Source organism: Lissotriton helveticus, chromosome 4_1, assembly GCF_964261635.1.
Source record: "Lissotriton helveticus chromosome 4_1, aLisHel1.1, whole genome shotgun sequence".
Taxonomy (NCBI): Eukaryota; Metazoa; Chordata; class Amphibia; order Caudata; family Salamandridae; genus Lissotriton; species Lissotriton helveticus.
The window spans coordinates 1,109,445,720-1,109,468,749 of NC_136063.1; the positions used below are offsets into that span (position 1 = coordinate 1,109,445,720).

At 45.8% G+C, this 23,030-nt stretch overlaps 1 protein-coding gene across 1 annotated transcript in view; it reads right to left on the bottom strand.

The window, feature by feature from the left end:
- Positions 1-23,030, bottom strand: part of LOC144828114 (dynein axonemal heavy chain 5-like) — a 1,079,012-nt gene that overhangs the window by 21,638 nt on the left and 1,034,344 nt on the right. The window contains exon 75 of the mRNA XM_078686235.1: positions 13,762-13,983. Within this exon, the coding sequence (XP_078542361.1) occupies positions 13,762-13,983 (222 nt within the window). The remainder of the gene's footprint in view (positions 1-13,761; positions 13,984-23,030) is intronic.

The following is a 23,030-nucleotide window of genomic DNA, read 5'->3' on the forward strand; positions in this document are numbered from 1 at the left end:
GAGAATGGAGCACCAGGGTTGTCTGGCCCAGGTTGGAGCTACTAGAATGAGAATCAACAATATTTTCCTCAACTCCCTCATTATGTAGGGAAGCTGTGGGAGAAGTGGAAAAGTGTAGGCAAATATGTGTCCATATTTTATTTCTCATTGACTGTGGGTGTGAGTCCAGGGAGGTGAAGTTGGGCATTTTGGGTTTTCTAGGATGGTGAGCAGGTATATCTGAAGGATGATCCCGCATTTGAAGTATCTGTGTATGACTTGTGGGTGAAGTCCCACTTGTGTATTTGTAGATGCATCCTGTTTAGAGGGTCTGCTAAGTCATTGTCCACGCCTGGAAGATGTTCTGCCATGTGGTGAATGCTATGGCTGAATACCCAATGGCAAGTCCACAGAGCTAACAGACAGCTGGGGTGAGTCTTTTTTTAATGTAATACATGCTCATTATGTTGTCTTTCTTTATGAGAATTTCTAACCTAAATGATTTGAAGGAAGGCTTAGAAAGCTACGTGATTGGCTAGCAGCTCCTGGTAGTCAATGTGGTGATCTGTTGAATGAGCCACATTCACTTCCTAGTGATATCGTCAAGATGTGCACCAAAGCCTCTGAGTGGTATGTCTGTGGTAACTGTCACCTTCAGAATGGGTTCGGTGAAAGGCCTAACTTGAAACAAGTTATTGCTGTTCCACCACTGCTGACAGTGGTGAGCATGGATGTCATTTTGGGATCGCTGCTGTGACCCCTACTTGCCCCTTGCGACCCCTGGCCCTTCCTTTGCAACCACTGGCTTCAGAGGTAGTGAAATCAGTGCCAGGAACACAGGGACAGCTTGCTCCTTATGAACGTAGGTTAGGGCCTAACTCTCTTTGTTTCCTGTCAATCTTTTTATACTAATAGTGAATAATGTTATTCACTATTAGGGTTATGGAAATGGAGGACAAATAGCTGGAAAAAATTACTTTTCCACCAGCTGAGGTAAATAAAAAAATGCTTTAAATGTATGTTGTGTGCATGCTTACGGGTGAGAATGAGTTCTTGTGAGAGTGTGTGTATTAGCGAATGTGTGTGTTAATGTAAACAGAGTGTGTGAATGTGTATAAGCATGTGTGGGTGAGTGAAAGTGAAAGTCAAAGGGCACATGATGTAATTTCCGCTACTTCTGGCATTTTGGTGAATTAACGTCCATGGTGGCCTATATCAACACTAGCTCTTTTGAATGACCCTCCGCTTGGGACTATTGAACTGCAAGGTACTCTTGTAGGGAGCACATATAAAGCTTTGCAGAGGAGAAATTAGATGCTGCAGGGGCACTCTCTCTATGATGCCCTTCTATAGGAGGGCACTGACTTCTTCCTGAAGGAGGGAGAGATTCTCCTTGCTGATGGCATGTCCATGGGAAGGAATGGTGGGAGGAATTGTGTGTAGTTGTTGGCAACAGCCATTTAGAGCCACTGCTAGAACTGACTGGTCAAATGTGATTTGCTCCAAACAAGAGGTGAAACCTGTGCATGTATCCCTGTTGGGAGCTTTCTTTGTAGACCACCTCCCAGCTTTGTGGAGAAGGGAGTGCTACTGCCTCTGATAGCAGTGCAGCTGCTTGGATAAGGTTATGTTTGCTCCTCCTCAGTCTTCTATTTGTAAAAGGAGCCCCAATAAAGTGTAGCTTGTAGCACCGCATAGATTTATCTCTGTCTGTATCTTTTTTTTCTCTAGCATCTCATCAAACTCTGGCCTAAAAAGGTGCATCCAGGCAAACGAGAGTATGAGGAGATGCCGCTATGACCCGGTCCGAGTGCGCAGAGGCACCAGACAGGGTTGCCCCCTCTCCCCCCTGATTTTTGCGCTAATGATGGAACCCTTGGCTGCGCAGTTGCGTGCTTCCGGCGCGGATTGGGGTATCCCCCTGGCTGACGGGATGCACTCGGTGTCATTATATGCTGACGATCTACTGATCTACGTTAGAAACCTGACCCGTTTTCCGTGCGCACTCACTGACATATTTAGAGACTTTGGAGATGTGTCGGGAGTTTGTGTTAAGTGGGCGAAACCAGGGGTGTACGCTTCCGCCGCGGACACCCCGGAGTGCGACATTGTGGTAATGGGTGAACAGCTCCTTTGGTACCCAACCGTGTTTAGATATCTGGGGATCCAGGTTTATCGTGACCCTGCTGATCTGTTGGACGGTAATCTCACGAGAAAAATCTCGTCATTTACAGCTCAGGTGTCCTTTTGGACCTCTCTCCCATTGAACGTCCCCAGTCGTATTACACTGGCAAAGATGATCGCCCTGCCCCGGTTGCTGTACTTTTATGCAAACCTACCGGTGTATGTCCCTGCTCGCATTTTCCGCAAACTGGAAATGCTAACCAGACGCCTGATCTGGAACAAGGGGCGCCCCAGGGTCGCGTTGAAGACTCTATATGCTGCGACGGAGTGCGGAGGGTTGGCAGTACCTAATCACGAGCTTTATTATCTAGCAGCGCAGTTGCAGTGGGTCACTTTCTGGCTGAGTGGGAATAACTTGGGAGATACTGCTTCGGACGATGCGGTTATGACAGCCCCGCAAATACACGCGTTATTTCATCCCTTAACTAGGACCCGCTGCCCTGATCAACTGCACCTTGCGGTGGCGAGAAAGTGCTATGTGAGGAGTATGAAACTCACAAGCGCTACCAAGTCATACGCACCTAACCTGCCACTACTGGGTACACCCTGGGAGGGGGGGGGGGCACTCGTGAGGCCTACGTTGAGCATCTGGGTGGCAATTGATTTGGAGAGCCTGGGCGACTTGTTTGAAGATGGTGCCCTACTTCCTTTTGCGACTTTAGCGGACAACACGAGCCTACCGGCTGGGCAATTCCTGACACATGCGACACTTCTGCGTATATTGATGCAAGCATGGGGAACGTTACTGGAAGAGCCCCCCACGCATCTGCTGATTCAGTATCTGCATGTGATGGGGAACGGTTCTCACGTGGTACACTGGCTCGCCCAGGCGCTACATACACACACACGCAGTTCTCGTCACAGCGGCTGCGAGACTAATGGACAGCCGATAGAGGCTGGGACTGGACTGACAGGGAATGGGCGCAGATACTAGCCGGGACACTACACATACTGCGCAACGCACACTTTAAAATTATACAATATTACATCGTGCACCTCGCCTATCCGTCCCCTGACAAGATCAAAAGATACTTCGGACTTACTACATCAGCGTGCCCCAGATGCGGACTTGTAGATGCACTCTGGACATGCCCCTCTCTGCATACCTACTGGTCTGCAGTGTCGGATACTGTGGCAAAAGCGACGGGAGGGAGCTTGCCATTTACATGGGAAGCCTGCTTGCTGGGCTTGTTCAGAAGAACAAAACAGACAAAAGTCCGGGAAAGGTTCTGGGACCTGGGGCTGGTGACTGCGAAGCGCCTCATTACTAAGTGCTGGAAGAATAACGCGCCCCCCCCAGGCGATCCACTGGCGTAATTCGTTTGACAACTGGGCAAGGGTGGAAAGTGTAGTGCTACATAGAAAAGAGACGGCGGGGCTTCGCAAGTATCCTATAGCGATAGACTGGGATAGCACCTTGACGACCTACCATCAGGTGTGCCTGCAGAGTGGCATTGTTTGAACGCTACTGCCTTTCTTTGCATTGTCCTGACTAGACCCCTTCCTCCCCCCCCTCTTCCCCCTCCTCCCACCCCGCTGCGCACTTGGTAGAACTTGTGGCCAGATCCTTACTGTTGTTATGACAGGGTACATGCCTTTTCCCACCTGCCTACCCCGAGAGCAACACACATACTCGCTGTTGGACACGGCCCAGTCTTTTGTTTCCGCACCTTTTCAGATTGTTCTTTACATTTGTTAGTTTAGAAACAAAGCTTTGGATATATGTTGTATTGCTGACGTGCCCAACCTATTTGATTCACTGCCGTGACATAGCCTGTGCTCCGAACTGAACAAATATCTGATGTGAACTTGGGAAGCAACATTCGCTTTATCACCACCTATGTAGATCAATAATCTCTCTTGGATCTGCCTGTTGCTAATGATGTAGACACGCTACCTTAACTAAGCTGCTCTTAAGTTGATCCTTTCAGTCGAACTCCTTCATGTACATGAATGTATGCGGCGACCTCTGACACGTCTTCTGTAATACGGCATGATTAATCATTTTCTTTTCCATATGTGTAATGTTGTGATATGTCAAAAAATGCAATAAACATATTCAAACAAAAAATGAGGAGATGCCGCTATGCTTTGGGCTTGACCCCAGAGGTACAGATTTAGGAATGGTGCCCGAGTATGATGAAGATATTGAGGTCTCCGAAGGCTGTGGATGGGGCATCTAACACACTGCAAATACTGGCACTACAGATAATCTTGCCCTGGGACATTATTTCCTCCCCCCATTTTGAGGTCTCGCCTACGCAGCGCGCATGCGCTGAATAGGAGGGGACCTCTTGGAATCGATTAGCTTTTTTGGCCAAAAACGTGCACGCTTTGTATTGCTTTCTGTTACAACGCGTGCACGTTTGGCGTTTCCTTTGCGGGAGTGAGTTTTGGCGACATCTGTTTGTAATTAACTTGCAAACAGATGGTTCCCCTGCTCGCTCCCGCAAGGGAAATGCTGTGTGTGTCTGTTTTTTATAGCTACTTGCTACATTTGAACTCCAATCCTTTCCCAGCAGGAATCTCGCTCATTAAACTTTGAAACTGAGCGCGGCGCCGCTTCACGGACCCTGTGCTTGGTTTATTTATATAATTCTTAACTTTAGCACTGAGCGCAGCGCCCACTTCAAGGACACGGCGCTCAGTGTTGAAGTTAAGAAATATATAAAGAAACCGAGCGTGGTGTCCGTGAAGCGGCGCTGCGCTCAGTTTTAAACTTAAACATTTGCAAGGCATTTGGACCGATTACATTGCAAATGCTTGTTTTTTATAGCTACTTGCTACATTTGAACTGCAATCCTTTCCCAGCAAGAATTCATCAGGAAGTCTGGCTTGAGAGCGGAAAGGCGGGCGGTGTTTGGGGGGAAGGCGGGGGCGGTTGAAAGAGCTGGCCCAGGATCTGGTAAAGCCGCGTCTGTTGGGTGTGGCACCATTTGTTGGTGGATTTAATTATGGTAAGAAGGCCCTGGGGTATCCTTTTCTGTCTGTGAATCAGCCACCCGAGGGGTGTGAAGTGGACTTGAGGTTGATTGACACCAGCTATCTGATCCTGGTGTGCGTGGAGACAATGGGGGTTTGGGGTGGGGCATGGCCCTCCCTATTGAAGAAGGCCTAAGACTAGGCAAGAGGGTGTGATGACACAGGAGCCACTCCTCGGTGTAGCCTCAGCAAAACATCTTCAGTGTCAACGCACCTCAGCCGTGCCGTGCACCCCCCGCCACTCCAGTAGTGGGAACCACACACCTCTGTACCGCGAGTGTGTACCGCGAGTGCAGTTATCCACACACAGCTCTGCCAGAGCATCTCTAGCCTGCCTTGCACCCCCTGCTGCTCCTGCATAGGGGACCATGGCATAAGGGGACCCGAATTTTAAAGCCAAAAACCGGGACCTTTTAAAACAAGCATTGACATAGCCAATAGGTCTCACCTTTGGGACGTTATAAGTGTTTAACCATGCAACAGTTGATGTTGCACCAATGATATTGTGCTGCATAACTAAATACTTATAAGGTCCCAAAGGCGAGAACTATTGGCTATGCCAATGCTTGTTTATATTCCTTAGGGAGAAGTTTACGGTTCCTGCATATCCTCTCACTGAACCATCATACCTTCACAAGAGTGCCACAGAGTTAGCTATGCACCAATGTGTTGCTTCCCTGACTGCCACACGTTTACTCGCCGCATATATCTTTTTGCTGTCCTAGTCAAGAAAAGCAACGTCGCCACTGCCCAGGACACAGGACAACAAAACAGTTGGACGAACCTGAGCCTTAATATACACAGGCTCAATATAGAAGGTTAAAATGTTGGGCCTGATTTATTTTAGATCTCGGTGGACGAGTTACTCCATCACAGCAGTGATGGATATCCATTCGGCCAAATATTAACCTCATTATATCCAAAGGGATTTATATTTTGGTGAACGGGATATCCATCACCGGTGTGACGGAGTAACCCATCTGCTGAGATCTAAATCAGGCCCATTGTCTCAACCCTTGGGACCCTTGGCAGTCTTCTTGACATTATCAGGGTCAGACTGTAGCATTGCCTTTAACACTTTGCTCCAATTTTGAGAGTGTCACCACGAGGAAGTCATCCTCCTCTTGGGTAATGTACATGTCAACCTTATGAAGGGGTGCAGCCCTTTCAATCACCTTGTGATAGGCTGCTGTATCATCTAGGGGTGAGGCCCTTACTAGGTTTTGCGCTAACGTAGCTAACATAACATAACTGTGGGTGTCTACATTTTAGTCTTATAAGGGTTTATCAGAGGGTCCTGGAGTTGGGGGCTCAGCACAAGAGTCAAAACCACCATATGGAATGCCTGTATCTGAATAAAAAAGATGGGATCCCATGTGTGGTTCTGGTGGAGGCAATGGGGGTGGTGTGCCTCGGTGTGGTGGTGGGGGAAGAGGTTGGGGTGGCAGTGGAGTGAGATGTGTGCTTTATGGCAGTACTAGGGGCTCTGTCTTTCAACTTCTTTGGTGCAGGCTCAAGGGCGGGAGGCTTGGAAGAATGTTCTCCCTTGAAGTCAGCTGCCTCTTATGAGAATAGGGCTCTAGAGGAACGATGGAGGTCCCTTTACTGAAATCTTTCCTGTAAAAGAGTGTATGAATGGGCCCTTCTGCCTGACATCAAGTTCCTGAGGCAGATTTTCGTGGACCCGAACCGTAATGCTCTCAGGTCAGACCTTCAACAGACGCTTTGAGGTCGGTTTTGGCTTCAACAAAGGGTCGATGTCAAGGAAAGTATCGGTGACAATGGAGTTTTGAGCACAGGCAAAGGTAAAGCATTTGGTGAGTGATTCAGGTGGGACTAATGGAGCTCAGCGCCTTTGGAGCGGTTGGGGTTTGATGGATGATGAGGGTGGACACACTTGTGTCGAAGCTTCTTTGACTCTGAAGCCTTGTACAGGTGCTGAGCAGAGCCTGAAGTTGGCAGGGCTGTTTGGCTTGGCTTTTGCTTGCTAGATGCCCAACTCCTAAAGAAGCGATGCTCTACGTCTGTGTAGAATTTATTTTAGGTCCCTGGCATGGTGGCATTGGCCACTGGGGCTGATGGCTTACTCACAACCCAAGGTGTGGTCTTGATGTTAGCGCTGCTAGTCTTTCGCACTGGCTCAACATCCTCCATCTCCTCGTGCTCCAACGTGCTCAACACTTGCCAAGTTTGCCAAGGACAGAACTTTTGCTGATGGCTTTCCTGCTTTGAGGTAGATTCTGATGGTTCATACTGCAAAGACCTCACCATAAAAAGAGGAGCTGACTGTCGAGAATATCAGCACAGGGGCCAGTTGACTGATTATGTGCATACAGTTCTCCTTACCTGGCGAACTGCCGGAAAGCCCCCAGATTACTTAGAAGAGTTGAAGTTTTTTACCTGAAACAGCTCTCTGTAACATCTATATCTAACTTTGCTATACATTTATTACAAAAAGTACTTCTTCTGTAGAAGGTATGAATGTTGCTAAAACAAAGCACTGACCACTTACCTGGTTTCTGCTGGATAATTGTTTTGGGACTGTCATAATGAAGATGGCTATAATATTGAGGATTGCAACATTTTATGTATTTTGTAATATGGTTCTTCTGACATTGGCACGGCTTTCTTTAAAATATCTTTTTTATTAAGTATTTAATTTATTAATGTGTATACACAGTTATAGCTATTATATGCATCTACATAATGTACAATATTATGTGCAGAAATGAAATTAATACAAAAATATGCATTTCATTAGTTACATTAAGGGCAGAAATATTCTGTAGCTTAGCATGTGACCGTTATGTGGGCATGACTCGATTGGTACATGGATGGGATGCTTTATCCTTGAAAAGGGACACTTAAACAATGGTCAGGAGTGTTGAGAGCATGCTTGAGCAGGTAGTTCTTAGATCTTTTATTTTTCTGAATGGTAGTTATATTTCGGGTGTGCTGTTTGCACACAGAAGGTCACTACTTATTGAGTTGGCTGGACAATAACAGGTATGTCATGAGTACTTCAATCAATATTTTGCCTTTGAGTGACTTCTTGCCATATTCCCCTCATAGATATTCAGATTAGTTTTTTGGAAGCCATGTTTGATTGTTGACTCTATTGAAGTAGGGATGCACTCTATGGAGAATAAAAATGAACACAAAGAAACTGAGAATATTTAATGGTATGGCTTCTTACTGGTTCACGATGGGTTGCACTGGCATGAGCCTCTTGCAATCAACAGCTTAAATCAGGCAGGTTTAGATATGGACAATTGCTCTAATGAATCAGAATAGTTTTGAGTGGAAATAAAAGAATTGATTGGAAAAATTATTTCAATAATAATTCAATCCATGGTTTCACAAATGCTTGCCCATCCCTAGTTTATTATTTGGTCGGTGTAGATCTTCATAACAATCTTAGCTAACTTTGAAGGAGATAGTGGATGGATATAAAGAAGGAATGGTTTGATGAGCAGACGTGTAACAGCAAAAACAGTATGTGTTCAGTACTTGTGTAGGGTCGAACTCTTAGTATTTCAAAACGTCAGGACATATTGTGTGAGAGAGATTCAGAGAACCTCATAATGCAATTTGCTGTTGATTGTCATCCCCGTGTTTAGTGCATTATGTCAAGGATAACCATGGATGTCTAGAAAACAGAAGTGTTAAACTTGGAAATGAACAATAATTGTTAGGAGTTGTCAAAGAATTACAGTTTTTCAAATACAGTTAAAACATAAATGTACAGTTTTTCATATAAGCTTGCTCATACAATGGGAATACGGAACAGCATGAAGAAGCAGGTGCAACAGGCCATATTCACAGCTAAAAGATAAATTATGTTGTTGGTGTGCATGGAAGCAACTGCTTGGAGTACTGACATGATGGGATTTGTCCTTTGCTAACCGATCAGGATCCAATCTCTTTGAATTAAAACCCAGAGGGCAAATATATAACCTCCAATTTTTGGAGAAGGCTCTAATTACAGAGCAGATTCACCCACCTGATTTTCCACCACAATAATACCCCTATGATAGAGGAAACTCAGTGGATTGTACTCCGTATTCAGCATTTCCTCCAGAAATTGGTTACGTTTCAGTTCCCTCCAAAATCTACATTAAGTCAAAAGTTTCAATACGATGTAGGAAATATTAGTGATTAGTTTGTGTTGGTAGTTTCAGATGGTGTGTGCCAGCACTCAATTTTGAGGACCTTGACTTATTTTTTTTTATTATACTATGTCTCGGTGCAAGAAAGAAAAAGACAAAAAAAGGAGAAAGGGGGATGAAGAGAAAGATAGCAAACAGTGCAAGAAGAGATAACGTGGTATAACCCACAATAACTCTGTCTAACTGAGACCCACTTGGCATATAACGATTGCTTAGTACTGTCATAAGTACCTCACAGTCTGTTTCTATATGGGGGTTGCTATAATATCGGCTAGGCATCTGGCAATTAACACTGCAGCTTATCCAAGGGGAAGGTGGGTGATTGACCATTTTGTACTGCGTGTTTCAGTGTACGGTCCAAACTTTGACAAACCAGGGATGTTTGATTTGCTTTGTTTAGATTTGTTAGACTGGTTGGGGTATTTAATTCTATGGATGATTTCAACTTTGTAATGGATTACTTGATAGATTCTACTAATCGCTCTCCTCACCCTCAGATGGCTAAAACGGGGGCTCCTATTTTAGAACTCGTCCGATTAAATGAGTTGATTGATGTATGGAGGACTTTATATTCCTCTAGGCCAGGATATACGTTTTTCTCTTCCCCACACAAACAATATTCAAGGATTGATATGATTTTTGCTGTGGGACAGGTAATCCCGGGCACAGAATGGAAGTTCGTCCCAAGATTACCTCGGATCATCATAACCAAATACTTTTGAAGCTTTGGACAACCACTTGTAGAAGGAAACATCACCAGTTTACATTTCCTCATCACCTTCTCACTAATTCAAATTATCGAATCCATATATGCTTGCTACTCAGGGAGTTTATCAGGTTAATACCGGAACGGCCTCACCGCAGGTTGTGTGGAATACTATGAATGCGCACATAAGGGGTGTCAAGCTGCAGCTTATGCCTAACAACAACAAGGTCATGCAAGAGAGTGTAAAATCAGCTTCATCAGAGAATTGGGGAATTCAAACTTTGGTATGTTCGAGCAATGCTAACTAGAGATCGGGGCAGCAGGCTCTACATCTTGAGTTAATCAGAAGTCAGTGTATTTTAGATTGGGAGCTCAGGGAAAAGGTGGTCACCAGTAATCACAATAAAAATAAAGCACTTCAGTACAAATATGGTGAAAATGTAGGCCGAATTCTAGCTCATCAGATCACTAATTAAAGATAAAGGTGTTCTATTTGCAGTATTAAAGGTAATGATGGAGCTTTGCATACCAACCCCCAGGCTATTGCCGGGCAGTTTACCTCCTTCTATTAGGATGTTTATAGCCAACCCCAATAAATTAGTCGGTTTGACCCTGTGGAATATTTACAGGCCCGTGGACTGCCTTGCTTAGGAGATATTAGGTATCAAACAGAGACAGAGGAACAAAGAAGCTAGTTCTCTTTCCCATGAGAATGTTTATATAATCAAAAGGAACTAGTCAATGTAAAGAAAGCATCAGAAACTGTGTTTATTTAAAGGAAAGAAAAAACATTTCTTATGAAAGCCCTCACCCACCAACCTAGTTAGTGGCATGCTTCATCATCGGGCCCCACCCGGTGGCACCGAGAGTACCCCGGGTGTACTACAATGCCTGTTAACAGCGGAGCGGGTATTTTGGTAATTGAGTGTGCAGTGATGGTGTGTGAGTGTGAATTAAACACTGTCCTAGGGTCCCACTACCCACAGGGGTTGTTTAATAGGTGGGCCTTTGGCAGTAGTAAAAACAAGGCGGAGGGTGTGCATGGAGTTAATTATGGTCTCCCACATCCATTGTGGTCAACATGTTTCAGCCAGGCCTTGGATATGATCTGGCTTTCTTAAGGACCTTATATGTGTGAAAAGTCAGGTCAAACTAAAGTGTAAATGACCGAATATGTGCTGCACTCGCTAAGGTGCACTATAGGTAAGAGGGGGGTTCCCTCTAAGGTTTTACTCTTATGATTTACAGAGATAACCTCATGAGTATCCGGCAAAGGGATCTGGCTTATAGTCACACTTTCGTCAAAGCTCAGTACCCTCGTTACAACCTACTTGGTTGCATCGGATCGCCGTTGTTGATAGCCAGGTATCGGCACAAAAGAAAGACATTTTTGCAGGTGCAGTAGAGGCTGCTAATAAAGCTCTGCTTTCCGAAAAGCGGCCAGCGGGTCTTTGGCTTCGGGGGCAAATTCATTAAGTGGGCACAATCTTTCTATAGGAATTGTAGTAAGCTGACCAACAAGAAGTACACTGTGCAGAGACTCCGGTGGGTCCCCAATTGGATTACAGAGCTGTAGTAGGTAATACTAACGCTCTCTTTTGTGGTAGTGTGGGCAAGCAGTTAGGCTTATCAGAGGGTAATGCTAAGCATTTGTTGTACTCATAGAGGCAATACCTGAGCTCACACTCAAAGAATACATCCGAGACCAAATTTGAAAATAACACTTCTTTTTGTATATGTTTTTAAGCCAAGAATTTCGTTCAAAGGTAGGTACAATTTTCAATAGAAATAGTCACATGTAAGTAAAACGTTCAAACCTGTGCGCATTTATGCACAATGCAATCTTATGGAAGGAAAAGTCAAAGATGCATAAAAGTAGGTACAGTTGGTTTCAGGGATTCATTTTCAGGGATTGGAATAGAAGTGGGCCAAGGTTCAAAGTACTACCAATAGTTCTTCAAGAACCACCCAGGTTCTGCCAGGAGCAGGGTGCTGGTATGGCTGGCAGTTGGCATGCTACAGAGAAGGGGGCCCACCTGATAAGAGGCTTGTCCCAGGGCTCCCAAATGGGGGCTCAGGTCGCAAGGGGTTTTGGAGCACATGGGCACAGCCGGTTCATTGGGACCCAGCCCTGTGGGCTCAGGTGCAGAGTGGTTAGGTCGGCTGGGCTGGGTGCACAAAGATACACCTTACTGTTATGGACAAACAGCTGGCAGGGGTAAATTCAAAGCAGCTGGGCCATTCTCAAAGTGGGTCTCAGTGATGCTGACATGCCTCAACAGTTACTTGGTCCTGGTGCAGTGAGAATGTGGACATGACTCTCATTGTTGGTGTTTGATGCTGCATGTCTCCGGTTGGTTCTGGTGTCTTCACACTCGGTGGGAAGACAGATCTGACCTTCCAGGGCACAAGTAGCTGCTCCTGGTCATCAGCAGTGTTGGCTGGGCCAGGGAGCTGCAAGGCGGTGGACCGGACTCTGCTTGACGGTGCCTGCGGACTGTAGGGGAATAGATCTTCTACTCCAAGGGAGACTGTTTTTGAAGTGCTGGCAGGCTATCCAAGGCTTTGGTAGTTCTCTCGCTCACAAGGCCAGTCACTCTGTTGCAACTGAGAGAGGGCTGAGGACAGGCAGGGTTTTACACCACAGTCCAATGTTCTGCTGAAGTTCTCACCAGGCAGTAACTCGTCTTTGCCCGTCTTCTGTTGATTCATCAAATATCTGAGTTCTTGGGTACAGGGTTGCCATATTTATTGTGATCATGCCTAACTCGAAATAAAAACACTTAAAAAAGGAAACAGTGACTAAGGTAGAAACAAGGAATGCAAAAAACCTACAAAAGGGAGATATGGACACAGGAAATTTGATGTGGTGGAAGAAATATGCATAAGGTGGAACCAAAACTATACAGCTATGGTAAACGCTGACTCATGGGGCATTGGTGGTGGGCGACAAAATAAAATGTATTTATGGATGTATTTGTACAAATTAGTACATAGGAAAATGCAATCTTGTTTACTTCTTTATCCTTTTCAATACAGTTGTGCCCCCATCAGGTTTTCTACCTCTTATCGCCACAATAAACAAGACCCCGTTCGACTGAGAGGGGCGAGAGCCCAAACACCATTAAGTTGCTAACTTGCACAATAGAAATAAATAACCATATTAACAAAAAGGTGTCGTAGATATTTCTCCATTCTGCAGATTTAAGACTTCTCCATTCTTAAAATGCCTAATTTGAGAAGTGCTACTCAATAGGCAGTCTCCGCCGACGTCTTAGACAGTTAATCTTTGTCTTCTATGGTGCATGCACAAATACATTGTTTCATCGGATGGATTTATGTGGTAACTCTTTTTCACAGATGAAGAGCAAAAGCCGCTGATTTATTTTTAGTTTAATGCAGATAGAATTACACTAGGGCATATAGTTCTAGTCATGTAACAATATATGCATTCTGGGAGTTGGTGTATTGCTGCAATTTCATTGCAACGGTTGCCCTAATAAATGGAAGCAATGATTTGTTTAAAGAAAGACCGAAACCGGAAAAGCTATGCCTTGGTGGCATGCAGTCATAGGGTAAGTCAGGCTAACTTCAACCAATAAGGTTTGTAAAGAGAAAGATCTTCCTTATAACTGGGTGCTTAGCATGGCTGTAATCTAAACTGCAAATTAAAATCAGCACAATATTGTGGGACATCCACATCTCGCCTGTTAACGCCAACAGAATCTGTGTGCTACTGACCTTCGGTGAGGATTCCATCAGCCTCATGTTTCTGCGATCCCAGCCTGCACCATCGAGGAAGAGTCCATAGACGTAAACCCCTCCGACGTCAGCAGGGGGCGGCCCAGTGACGTCCTCCCTCATCATCTTGGTGACATCATTGTACAAAACAACACTGTCCAGAGCCCACCCTTTGGAGAGATTCATGCGAGTAGTTTCCTGCCTCATGGCGGTCAAGAATCCCTGTTGAAAATAAGCACAGCTTTATGAAACACTGGTTAGATGCTTACGTTTCTCGACTGCATATTTTACCTGTTGTGTGAACCTTGTTATACTGCAAACAGAAGCTCAGAGAAACAGACATAAAACAAGCCTTTGCAACAGCAAAATAGCAACATTGATCCCCTACTTCATGTTGCACATTTCAGTATGGTGGCAGTACACGATGCAATAAAAATGCAATAAGATAATATAGTTGCCATTGCATGTGGTACCTTATTGCACATAGATTGGCAAGATCCCAGTCCCTTGGAAGAAGAGATTTTAAGCGTTTAACCCCTTCGGGGCTGATGACGAGCTGGGCTCGTCATGGCGTAGCCTCCTCGCACGCTCATGACGAGCCCAGCTCGTCATGAGCCCCACCCTCGGGGGAAGCGCCAGCGCTCCCCCCGAGTCAGCCCGATTTTTTTAGTTTCTGCGGGGATGGCAGGGGAAGACCTTCCCCTGCCTCCCCCCGCCCTCCCCGCCCGCGTCATCAATGACGTCAGCGCGCGAGGCGCGCTGACGTCACCGGAGGCTCCATTTGTTTACCGACGCGCAGGGAAGCCATTTGCTTCCTGCGCGTCGGATGGTAAACAGGTTAGTTTTGCGGCTGGGGCGGGGGAGATTTCAGTATTGGTTCTAAGGAGGGAAAGGAAAGGCTTTTCCTTTCCCTCGGTGGCATTTAGAGGTTTCCTGCTGCACGATCGTGCGATCGTGCAGCAGGAATGTTAGGGATTTTTTTTTTTTTTTCATGGATGATCAATTTCGTAGTTCGGGGAGCGGCCCCTTGGGGAAGGGTCGCTCCCCTTGTTGGGGGAACATTATCTATGAAGTCTTCTCTTTGCTGCAATGTTGTTGAAAGGCCGTTTTTTCTACAAAAATGCCGATGGGGGTCATTTATAAAGTAAAATAATAGTGCTCATTGTAATGAAGGATGCAAGTGCCTCTGTCCTTCATTACTTATACTGATGTGTGTTTCTGAAGTGGCTAAAAAACACACCTGTGCTGCCTAGGCAAAGCTCACTAGTGTTTTTGGCCTGATGAATGTTTTTTTTTTGTGTGCTGCTTTTCAAACACATGCTTTGTCTCCAGTGACCATGTGTGTGTTACTATGCCATGTGCGAAGGGGTCCCTTGAGTGAGCTGTCCATCATAGTGGGAAGCTCACAAATGTTTTTGGGCTGTTGATTGTTACCTGAATTTGTGCTGCAACTCTAGCGCCATCTTTGTCTCCATTGACCATGGGTGCGTTACTATGCAACTGCACAAATGTGCGCAGGGGTCCCTTGAGTGGGCTGTCCATCATAGTGGGAAGCTCACACATTTTTTTGTGTTGATGATTGTTTTCCTGAGTTTGTGCCGCAACTCGAGCGCCATCTTTGTCTCCAGTGTCCATGTGTGCGTTACTATGCAATTGCACAGATGTGCGCAGGGGTCCCTTGTGTGAGCTGTCCATCATAGTGTTTGGGGTATGCACGAAACATGTCGACGATAGGAGTTGATAGGTACATCTGGACACATTACGTTTAGGGCAGCCTATCTTTCCACCCCGTTTATTACCACCTAGAGGCAAGAATAAAGTTTATTGTAAACCTACTGGGCAGGTATTTCACACATCACATAGTCCACTCCTCAAATACACATGCACCACACATAGTCTAATAAAGTGCTCCTACGTAACTTTCGCAAGTCGCAGCACGCCCCAGCCCGTAGAGGACTGGGATGGCCCCAATGATGAAGCATGTCACCGTGGGGCAACCCTGGTGAGTGAGGGGACACCTAAAAGAGGAGCATTTCTCCCCTTTTTTGTACACAATACCATATTTTCACAATCGACCCCAGTGTGTGTTGGTTGTTATCTGAATAAACTAGCAACGCTCTTAGGTATCTGGAAGCAGAGACCATTTGTTCATCATAGTGGGAAGTTCACAAATGTTTTTGGGCTGATGATTGCTTTCCTGAGTTTGTGCTGCAACTCGAGCCCCATCTTTGTCTCCAGTGTCCATGTGTGCGTTACTATGCAATTGCACAGATGTGCGCAGGGGTCCCTTGTGTGAGCTGTGAATCATAGTGGGAAGGTCACAAATGTTTTTGGGCTGATGAATGTTTTTCTGAATTTGTGCTGCAACTCGAGCGCTTGCTTTGTCTCCAGTGTCCGTGTGTGTTACTATGCCATCGCACCAATGTGTGCACAGGTCCCTTGAGTGAGCTGTCCATCATAGTGGGTAAATTTAGGAAAGATGGTGCACTCCGCTAGTTGGTGGGCGTTGCCAATAGGGGATCTTCTGTGTGAGTTCACATGCCTCTTATGTGTATAAATGGTCAGAGACTGTTGAGAGCAGCAGATGGGGAGAAAGAAGCTCCTGGTCATAGGAACTGTTTTAGGATTGCGCTTGTGAAAATCAAGGATGCAAGTGCCTCTGTCCAGCATCGCAGTTAACCACAGTAATTCTGTTGTCCCCCTCCCCATGAGAATCCCTGATGATGTCAGCGCGCACAGCACGCGCCAACATCTTCAGGGATTCCCAGGCGGTCGGGAAGCCATTTGCTTCCTGCGCCTGGAGGTGTTAGGTTGGTTTTGAGATATTTGGGGGGGTTTGCAAAGAGGCTTCAGGGGAGAGGTAAGTGATTTTCCTCTCTTCTGATGTCTCTTTGCAGGGCATTTCTGGCTCACGGTCGCGCACAGCATTGCGATTGTGCGGTGGAAATGCCCTCACTAGCACCAGGGATTTTATTTTAGATTGTAGGAAGTGACCCATTGTGCAAGGGTCGCTTTCAGGTGGGTCGGATTTTAAATTTAGATGTTCTGGCCCCCCCCCCCCCGGTGGGCAAATCAACCCGTACTTTTGTCCGTTTTGCCCTTTTTGATGGCCCATCTGTGTGGATGTGATTTTGGGGGTACATTTGTGTATTGTTTATTCATTTGTTATGTTGTTTGTGAAATGTAGTATTAAATTATTTTTTTTCTTCTTTGTTTTTGATCCAGGCTTTTGCTGTTTGTATTGGTGTAGGTTGTGGTTCGGTTAATGCTGGTTTTGCAGCTTGTGTAGTTGCATGTGCTTGGTAAGTAAATGTTTTTTGTACTATTTTTCCTAGATAAATGTGTTGTTATGAAAAGTGAAGTTATTGCTGTTTGTGTGGCTTTGTGTTTCTTGATTGTTAACTTTTTTTTTGTATTGCTGCTTGATGTGTACTTTGTCTAATCTATACTTGTTTTTTTTTCTTTCCAGTGGGATTTCCTTTCTTTTTGCTGTGTTTCAGCAGAGTAGGTGCTGGTGAGTCTTCTTATATTTGGTTAGATTTGAATTGTTTTTGAGTGTATTGATTTTTGTGTGAAGACTCTACCTTGTTTACTTCTTCCTTTGCACAGTGTAGGTTGTTGTTCACTTGTGTGTGTAGTCTTCTTGATTTGTAAGGATAATGGCTGCTCGCAGGATTACTGCTAAGCAGGTTGTTAGTTTGCTTTTTGAGTCTTCCTCTGACCATGGTCCAGACACTGACTCCGATTCGGAGCTTGAGTTAGGTGCAGAAGATTCAGGCAGTGAGTTTTCTCTTCGCATGGTATCATCGGATGATGATTCTTCTTCTAGTGCTGATGAAGTGCCTGTGGTAGAGAGGGACATTGATGTGCCGGTAGAGAGGGAAGAGCCATGTGAGCGGCAGCCTAGGTCCTCAAGGTTTCCCTTTTTTTCTCGTCAGGAACAGGCAAGTGTGGTAAAGGCTGCGCCCAAAAGGTTTCACATTGCTGTGGTGCGCCAAAGGTTATCTGGTGCTGCTAGTCTTCCTGTTGTTGAGCAGCATGAGGCATCTGGTGCTGCTAGTCTTTCTGTTGTTGTTGAGCAGCAAGTGGCATCTGGGGATGCGAGTTCTTCTGTTGATGTTGAGATGCAAGAGGCAGCTGGGGATGTGAGTTCGTCTGTTGGTGAAGAGATGCAAAATGTATCTGGGGATGCTAGTATTCCTGTTGGTGTAGTGAGGCAAGAGGCATCTGGGGATGCTAGTGTTCCCGTTGATGTAGTGCAGCAAGAGGCATCTGGCCTGCAGGCTAGGGTGGCTTCTTCTCCTCATGTTAGTGATGACGTCTGGGTTGCCCCTGGCATGGTGCAGCCGGAATTGCCAGACTTCACTGGTGTTCCAGGGTGTAGAGTGGATACTGACAATTTTTTGCCAATTCAATATTTTCAATTGTTTTTTGACGATGAGTTTTTGCAGGAGATTGTGGAGCAAACTAATTTGTATGCAGAGCAGTATTTGAGGGACCACAGTGCCAGCCTTAAGCCCCATTCCAGAGCTACCCATTGGTCTCCCACATATGTTGAAGAGATGAAGAAGTTTTTGGGATTAACTTTTTTGATGGGCTTGCTAAGGAAGCCATCAATGTCTTCTTATTGGTCCACTAGTCCCTTGATGGCAACATCTATATTTCCAGCACTTATGACTCGTGATCGATATATGCTTCTTCTTCGCATGATGCATTTTGTTGATAATGATTTAGCGTTGCCACGCGATCACCCTGATTGTGACCGTCTTTTTAAGATTCGGCCTGTCCTTGATCACTTTGTTGATCGTTTTCCTGAGATGTTTGCACCTGGAAGAGAAATAGCTGTGGACGAGTCTTTGGTGTTGTTCAAGGGCCGCTTGGTTTTTAGGCAATACATTCCTAGTAAGAGGGCACGCTATGGCATCAAACTGTATATGCTGTGTGACAGTGAGACTGGATATGTTTATAATTTCAGGGTGTACACCGGTAAGGATTCCAGCATTAACACTTCTGCTTGTCCGTCCACTTTTGGAGTGACTGAGAAAATTGTGTGGGAACTAGGTAGACGATTATTTAACAAAGGCCACCATTTATATGTAGATAACTTCTACACTAGTGTGCGTTTGTTCAAGGAGTTGGCCAAAGTGGGCACTGTTGCATGTGGCACGATGCGCAGTAACCGGAAAGGTTTTCCAATAGAACTTGTTTGCAAAAGGCTTGTGCGGGGACAGTCTACTGCATTGCGATGTGGGAAGCTTCTAGCTGTGAAGTTTTCAGACAGGAGAGATGTTTACATGCTGACTACTATCCATGACGAAAGCACTGAAGCTCTGCCAGTTCGGGGTGAGACTGCTGAAGTGCGTAAACCTGTGTGCATTTTAGACTATAATAGGCACATGGGTGGTGTTGACAGAGTAGATCAGAGGTTGGAACCTTATGCTGCTCTTCGAAAGGCTTACGTTTGGTACAAGAAGTTGGCTATCCATCTTTTCCACTTGGCATCCTTTAATGCTTTTGTTGTTTTCCAGAAATCTTGTCCTGAGTCAAAGATGCCTTTTGTTAAGTTTCAGGAGACTATAATAGGCAGCCTTGTACTAGTGGAACAGGCAAGTGTGCCAAGATTTGGAGTGGTGGAGGAAGTGGCTAGACTGAAAGATCGCCACTTTCCAGAATACATTCCTCCCACAACTGCAAAAGACAAACCCACTAAAAGATGTAGAGTCTGTTGGCGAAGAGAAGTGCGGAGGGAGTCTCGTATGCACTGTCCTGACTGTCCTTCAAATCCTGGATTGTGTGTGCCAGCTTGTTTTAAATCGTACCACACACAAAAGAAGTTTTGGGAGTTTCATTGAGCTTGTAAGTGTACTGTCTGGTTTGTTTTCTGTAATATTTTTTTGTTTGCTTTTAGGTTTGCATTAGTGCAAAGCATTTAGGTTTTGAATTTGTGTTAGCAGATTTGTAGGTTTCTACATTTGATTTGTGGTATTTCTTTAAAAAATTCTAATTTTGATGGTGGTGTGTGCAGGATTGTGCTTGGATTGTTGGTGTGCGTGGACAGGCGCTTGGCTGGTGGTGTGCGTGGTCTGGTGCTTGGCTGGAATAGTGCATGGATTGGAGTTGTGCTGGGGGGGTTAGTGGATTTTTGCTTGGCTGGCGGAGTGTATGGTTAGGTGCTTGGCTGGCGGTGTGAGTGGAGTGGTGCTTGGCTGGCGGTGTGTGTGGAGTGGTGCTTGGCTGGCGGCGTGTGTGGAGTGGTGCTTGGATGGTGTTGTGTTTGTGGAGTGGCGCTTGGCTGGTGGTGTGCGTGGAGTGATGCTTGGCTGGTGGTGTGTGTGGAGTGGTAGTTGGCTGTCGGTGTGCGCTGAGTGGTGTTTGGCTGGCAGTGTGCATGGTCTGGTGCTTGGATGGTGGTGTGGGTGGACTGGCGCTCGGCAGGCGGTGTGTGAGTAGTTACTTTCTGTTGGTCACTACACACACTGCTAGTTGAGTGACACTCCACACAGTCCATCATTTTGTGTAGTTGCAGTGTCAGAAATGTGGGCGTGTGAAAGTGATGGGCCCTTGAATGGCGCTGTTTGCTGGTGTGAGTGTTGAAATGTGATGGGTCCGCGGCTGGCGGTGTGAATGTTTTGTATGTGTCACGCGTACGAAAGGTGTATGAATGGCCTGTAAAGAGGTTGGTGCCTTGACGTGGCTTTACAGCTCACGAGCTGCGAGTCAGTGGTTCAGTTTATCATACTTTCAATTATACGCAGTGTATTTCATTTTTGATGAAATTACTTGCGTATCCAATTGTATGTACTGAATCATCACTCACCCTCGTGCCAAATCCAACCAGTATGTGTGTGTGCTTGCGGATTAGATGGGTGTGCAGTAATAATTGTTTTTTTTCTAATTTCTGCAGTAGGGTGTACCTTGCCCCTTATTGTGATTGTTGTTATGTGTTGCTTTTCCATTCGGATGGTGTCAATGGTCTGGTTTGTATCAGGTATGAAAGGTGCGTGAATGGCCTGTAAAACGGTTGGTGCCTTGTCGTGGCTTTACAGCTCACGAGTTGCGAGTCACTGGTTCAGTTTTTATGCATTTATTTATTGACAGAGCATTTCATTTTTTTGAAATATCTTGTTAATAAAATTTTATGTACTGAACCATCACTCGCCCTCGTGCCAAATCCAACCTGTATGTGTGTGTCTTTGAGGAATAGATAGCCGTGCTTGAATGTTTGACTTTTGAGTAACTCTGTTAAGGTGTGGTATCCTTTTACTTGGGAGAACAAGGGGAGCGCAGGGTGGTAGGACTTTTTTGCCGGCACGGCGATCCCACGCCAAAATGTTTGGAAAAGTGCTATTTTTACCTATTTTTAAGGTTTGCAAGGAGTTCTGGGTAGGAAAACATTGGTGGACCCACACATGCCATACCTCCCTGGACTCTCCCGGGTGTCTAGTTTTCAGAACTGTTTGGGTTTGCTACTTTCCAAAGAATACCACCCATCCCGGGCCAAAAACTCAGGTGCCTCCCCCCCAAAAAATCAAAGTTATATTGCTTCAGGGTATTTTATATTCACCACTGTTAGATTTGGACCTTTTCCTGTTGCAGCCACTATGGCTACCCACGCAAGTGAGGTACCGTTTTTATCGGGAGACCTGGGGGAATGCTGGGTGGGAGGTAATTTGTGTGAGCCCAGTGATGCCACGCTTTCCCAGACTACAACGTGTGAAAAAATTGATTTTTTTCTGCTAAAATTGAGGTTTGCAAGGGATTCTGGGTAAAGGAACGTTGGCGGATCCACGCAAGCCATACCTCCTTGGAAGCGCCCGGGTGTCTACTTTTCAGAAATGTGTGGGTTTCGTAGGTTTCCATAGATGGCTGTCTCGCACGGGGCCAGAAACCCAGGTAACCCCTAAGTCCACCAGCTTTTGCAAGAGGGGTTACCTGGGTTTTTGGCCCCGTGCGAGACAGCCATCTAGGGAAACCTACCAATCCCACACATTTCTGAAAAGTAGACAACCGGGGGCTTCCAAGGAGGTATGGCTTGCGTGGATCCTCCAACGTTCCTTTACCCAGAATCCCTTGCAAACCTCATTTTTTGCATGGTAAAAAATCAGTTTTTTCACACGTTTTAGTGTGGGAAAGCGTGGCATCACTGGGCACACACAAATTACGTCCCACCCAGCGTTCCCCAAGGTCTCCCGATAAAAATGGTACCTCACTTGCGTGGGTAGGCATAGCGGCTGCTTTAGGAAAAGGCCCAATTCATACTGTGGAGACAAAAACTTTACCTTTAGCCAAATAATCTTATTTTTTGAGGGGGTCACCTGAGCTTTTGGCCCGGGGCTTGGCAGGCATCTTTGGAAACTACCAAACCCAAACAGTTCTGAGAACTAGACACCCAGGGGAGTCCAGGGTGGTATGGCATGCGTGGGTCCCCCAATGTTTTCCTACCCAGAAACCCCTGCAAACCTGAAATTTTGGTCAAAAAACCCACTTTTCCATACTTTTTTGGGTGGGATCTCGCTGCCGGAACAAATGTCCTACCACCCAGTGTTTCCCTTGTTCTCCCGAGTAAAATGATACCTCACTTGTGTGGGTGGGCCAAAGGCATGTGACTTAGGCTGGGGTGCTTAATTTGTAAAACGTAAATATGAGTAAAAACTACTTTTTTCAAAATTCATTTTTGGCGTATTCTGCTTTGGGGCACCCACACAAGTGAGGTATCCTTTTACTCGGGAGAACAAGGGGAACGCAGGGTGGTATGACTTTTTTGCCGACCCGGCGATCCCACGCCAAAAAGTTTGGAAAAGTGCAATTTTTACCTAATTTTAAGGTTTGCAGAGAGTTCTGGGTAGGAAAACATTGGGGGACCCATGCATGCCATACCTCCCTGGAGTCCCCCGGGTGTCTAGTTTTCAGAACTGTTTGGGTTTGCTACTTTGCAAAGAATACCACCGAGCCCCGGGCCACAAACTCAGATGCCCCCCCCCCAAAATCAAGGTAGTTTTGCAATAAGGTAATGTAAATTCACCACCGTACAATTTGAACCGTTTCCTGTTGCAGCCACTATGTTTACCCACGCAAGTGAGGTACCGTTTTTTTCGGGAGACCTGGGGGCACGCTGGGTGGGTGGAAATTTGTTGATCCACGCAGATTCCAGAACTTTCCACCACAGAAATGTGAGGAAAATGTGTTTTTTTGGTCAAATTTTTATGTTTGCAAGGGATTCTGGGTAACAAAACCTGGGGGTAGGCAGGCGAGTCACCCCATCCTGAATT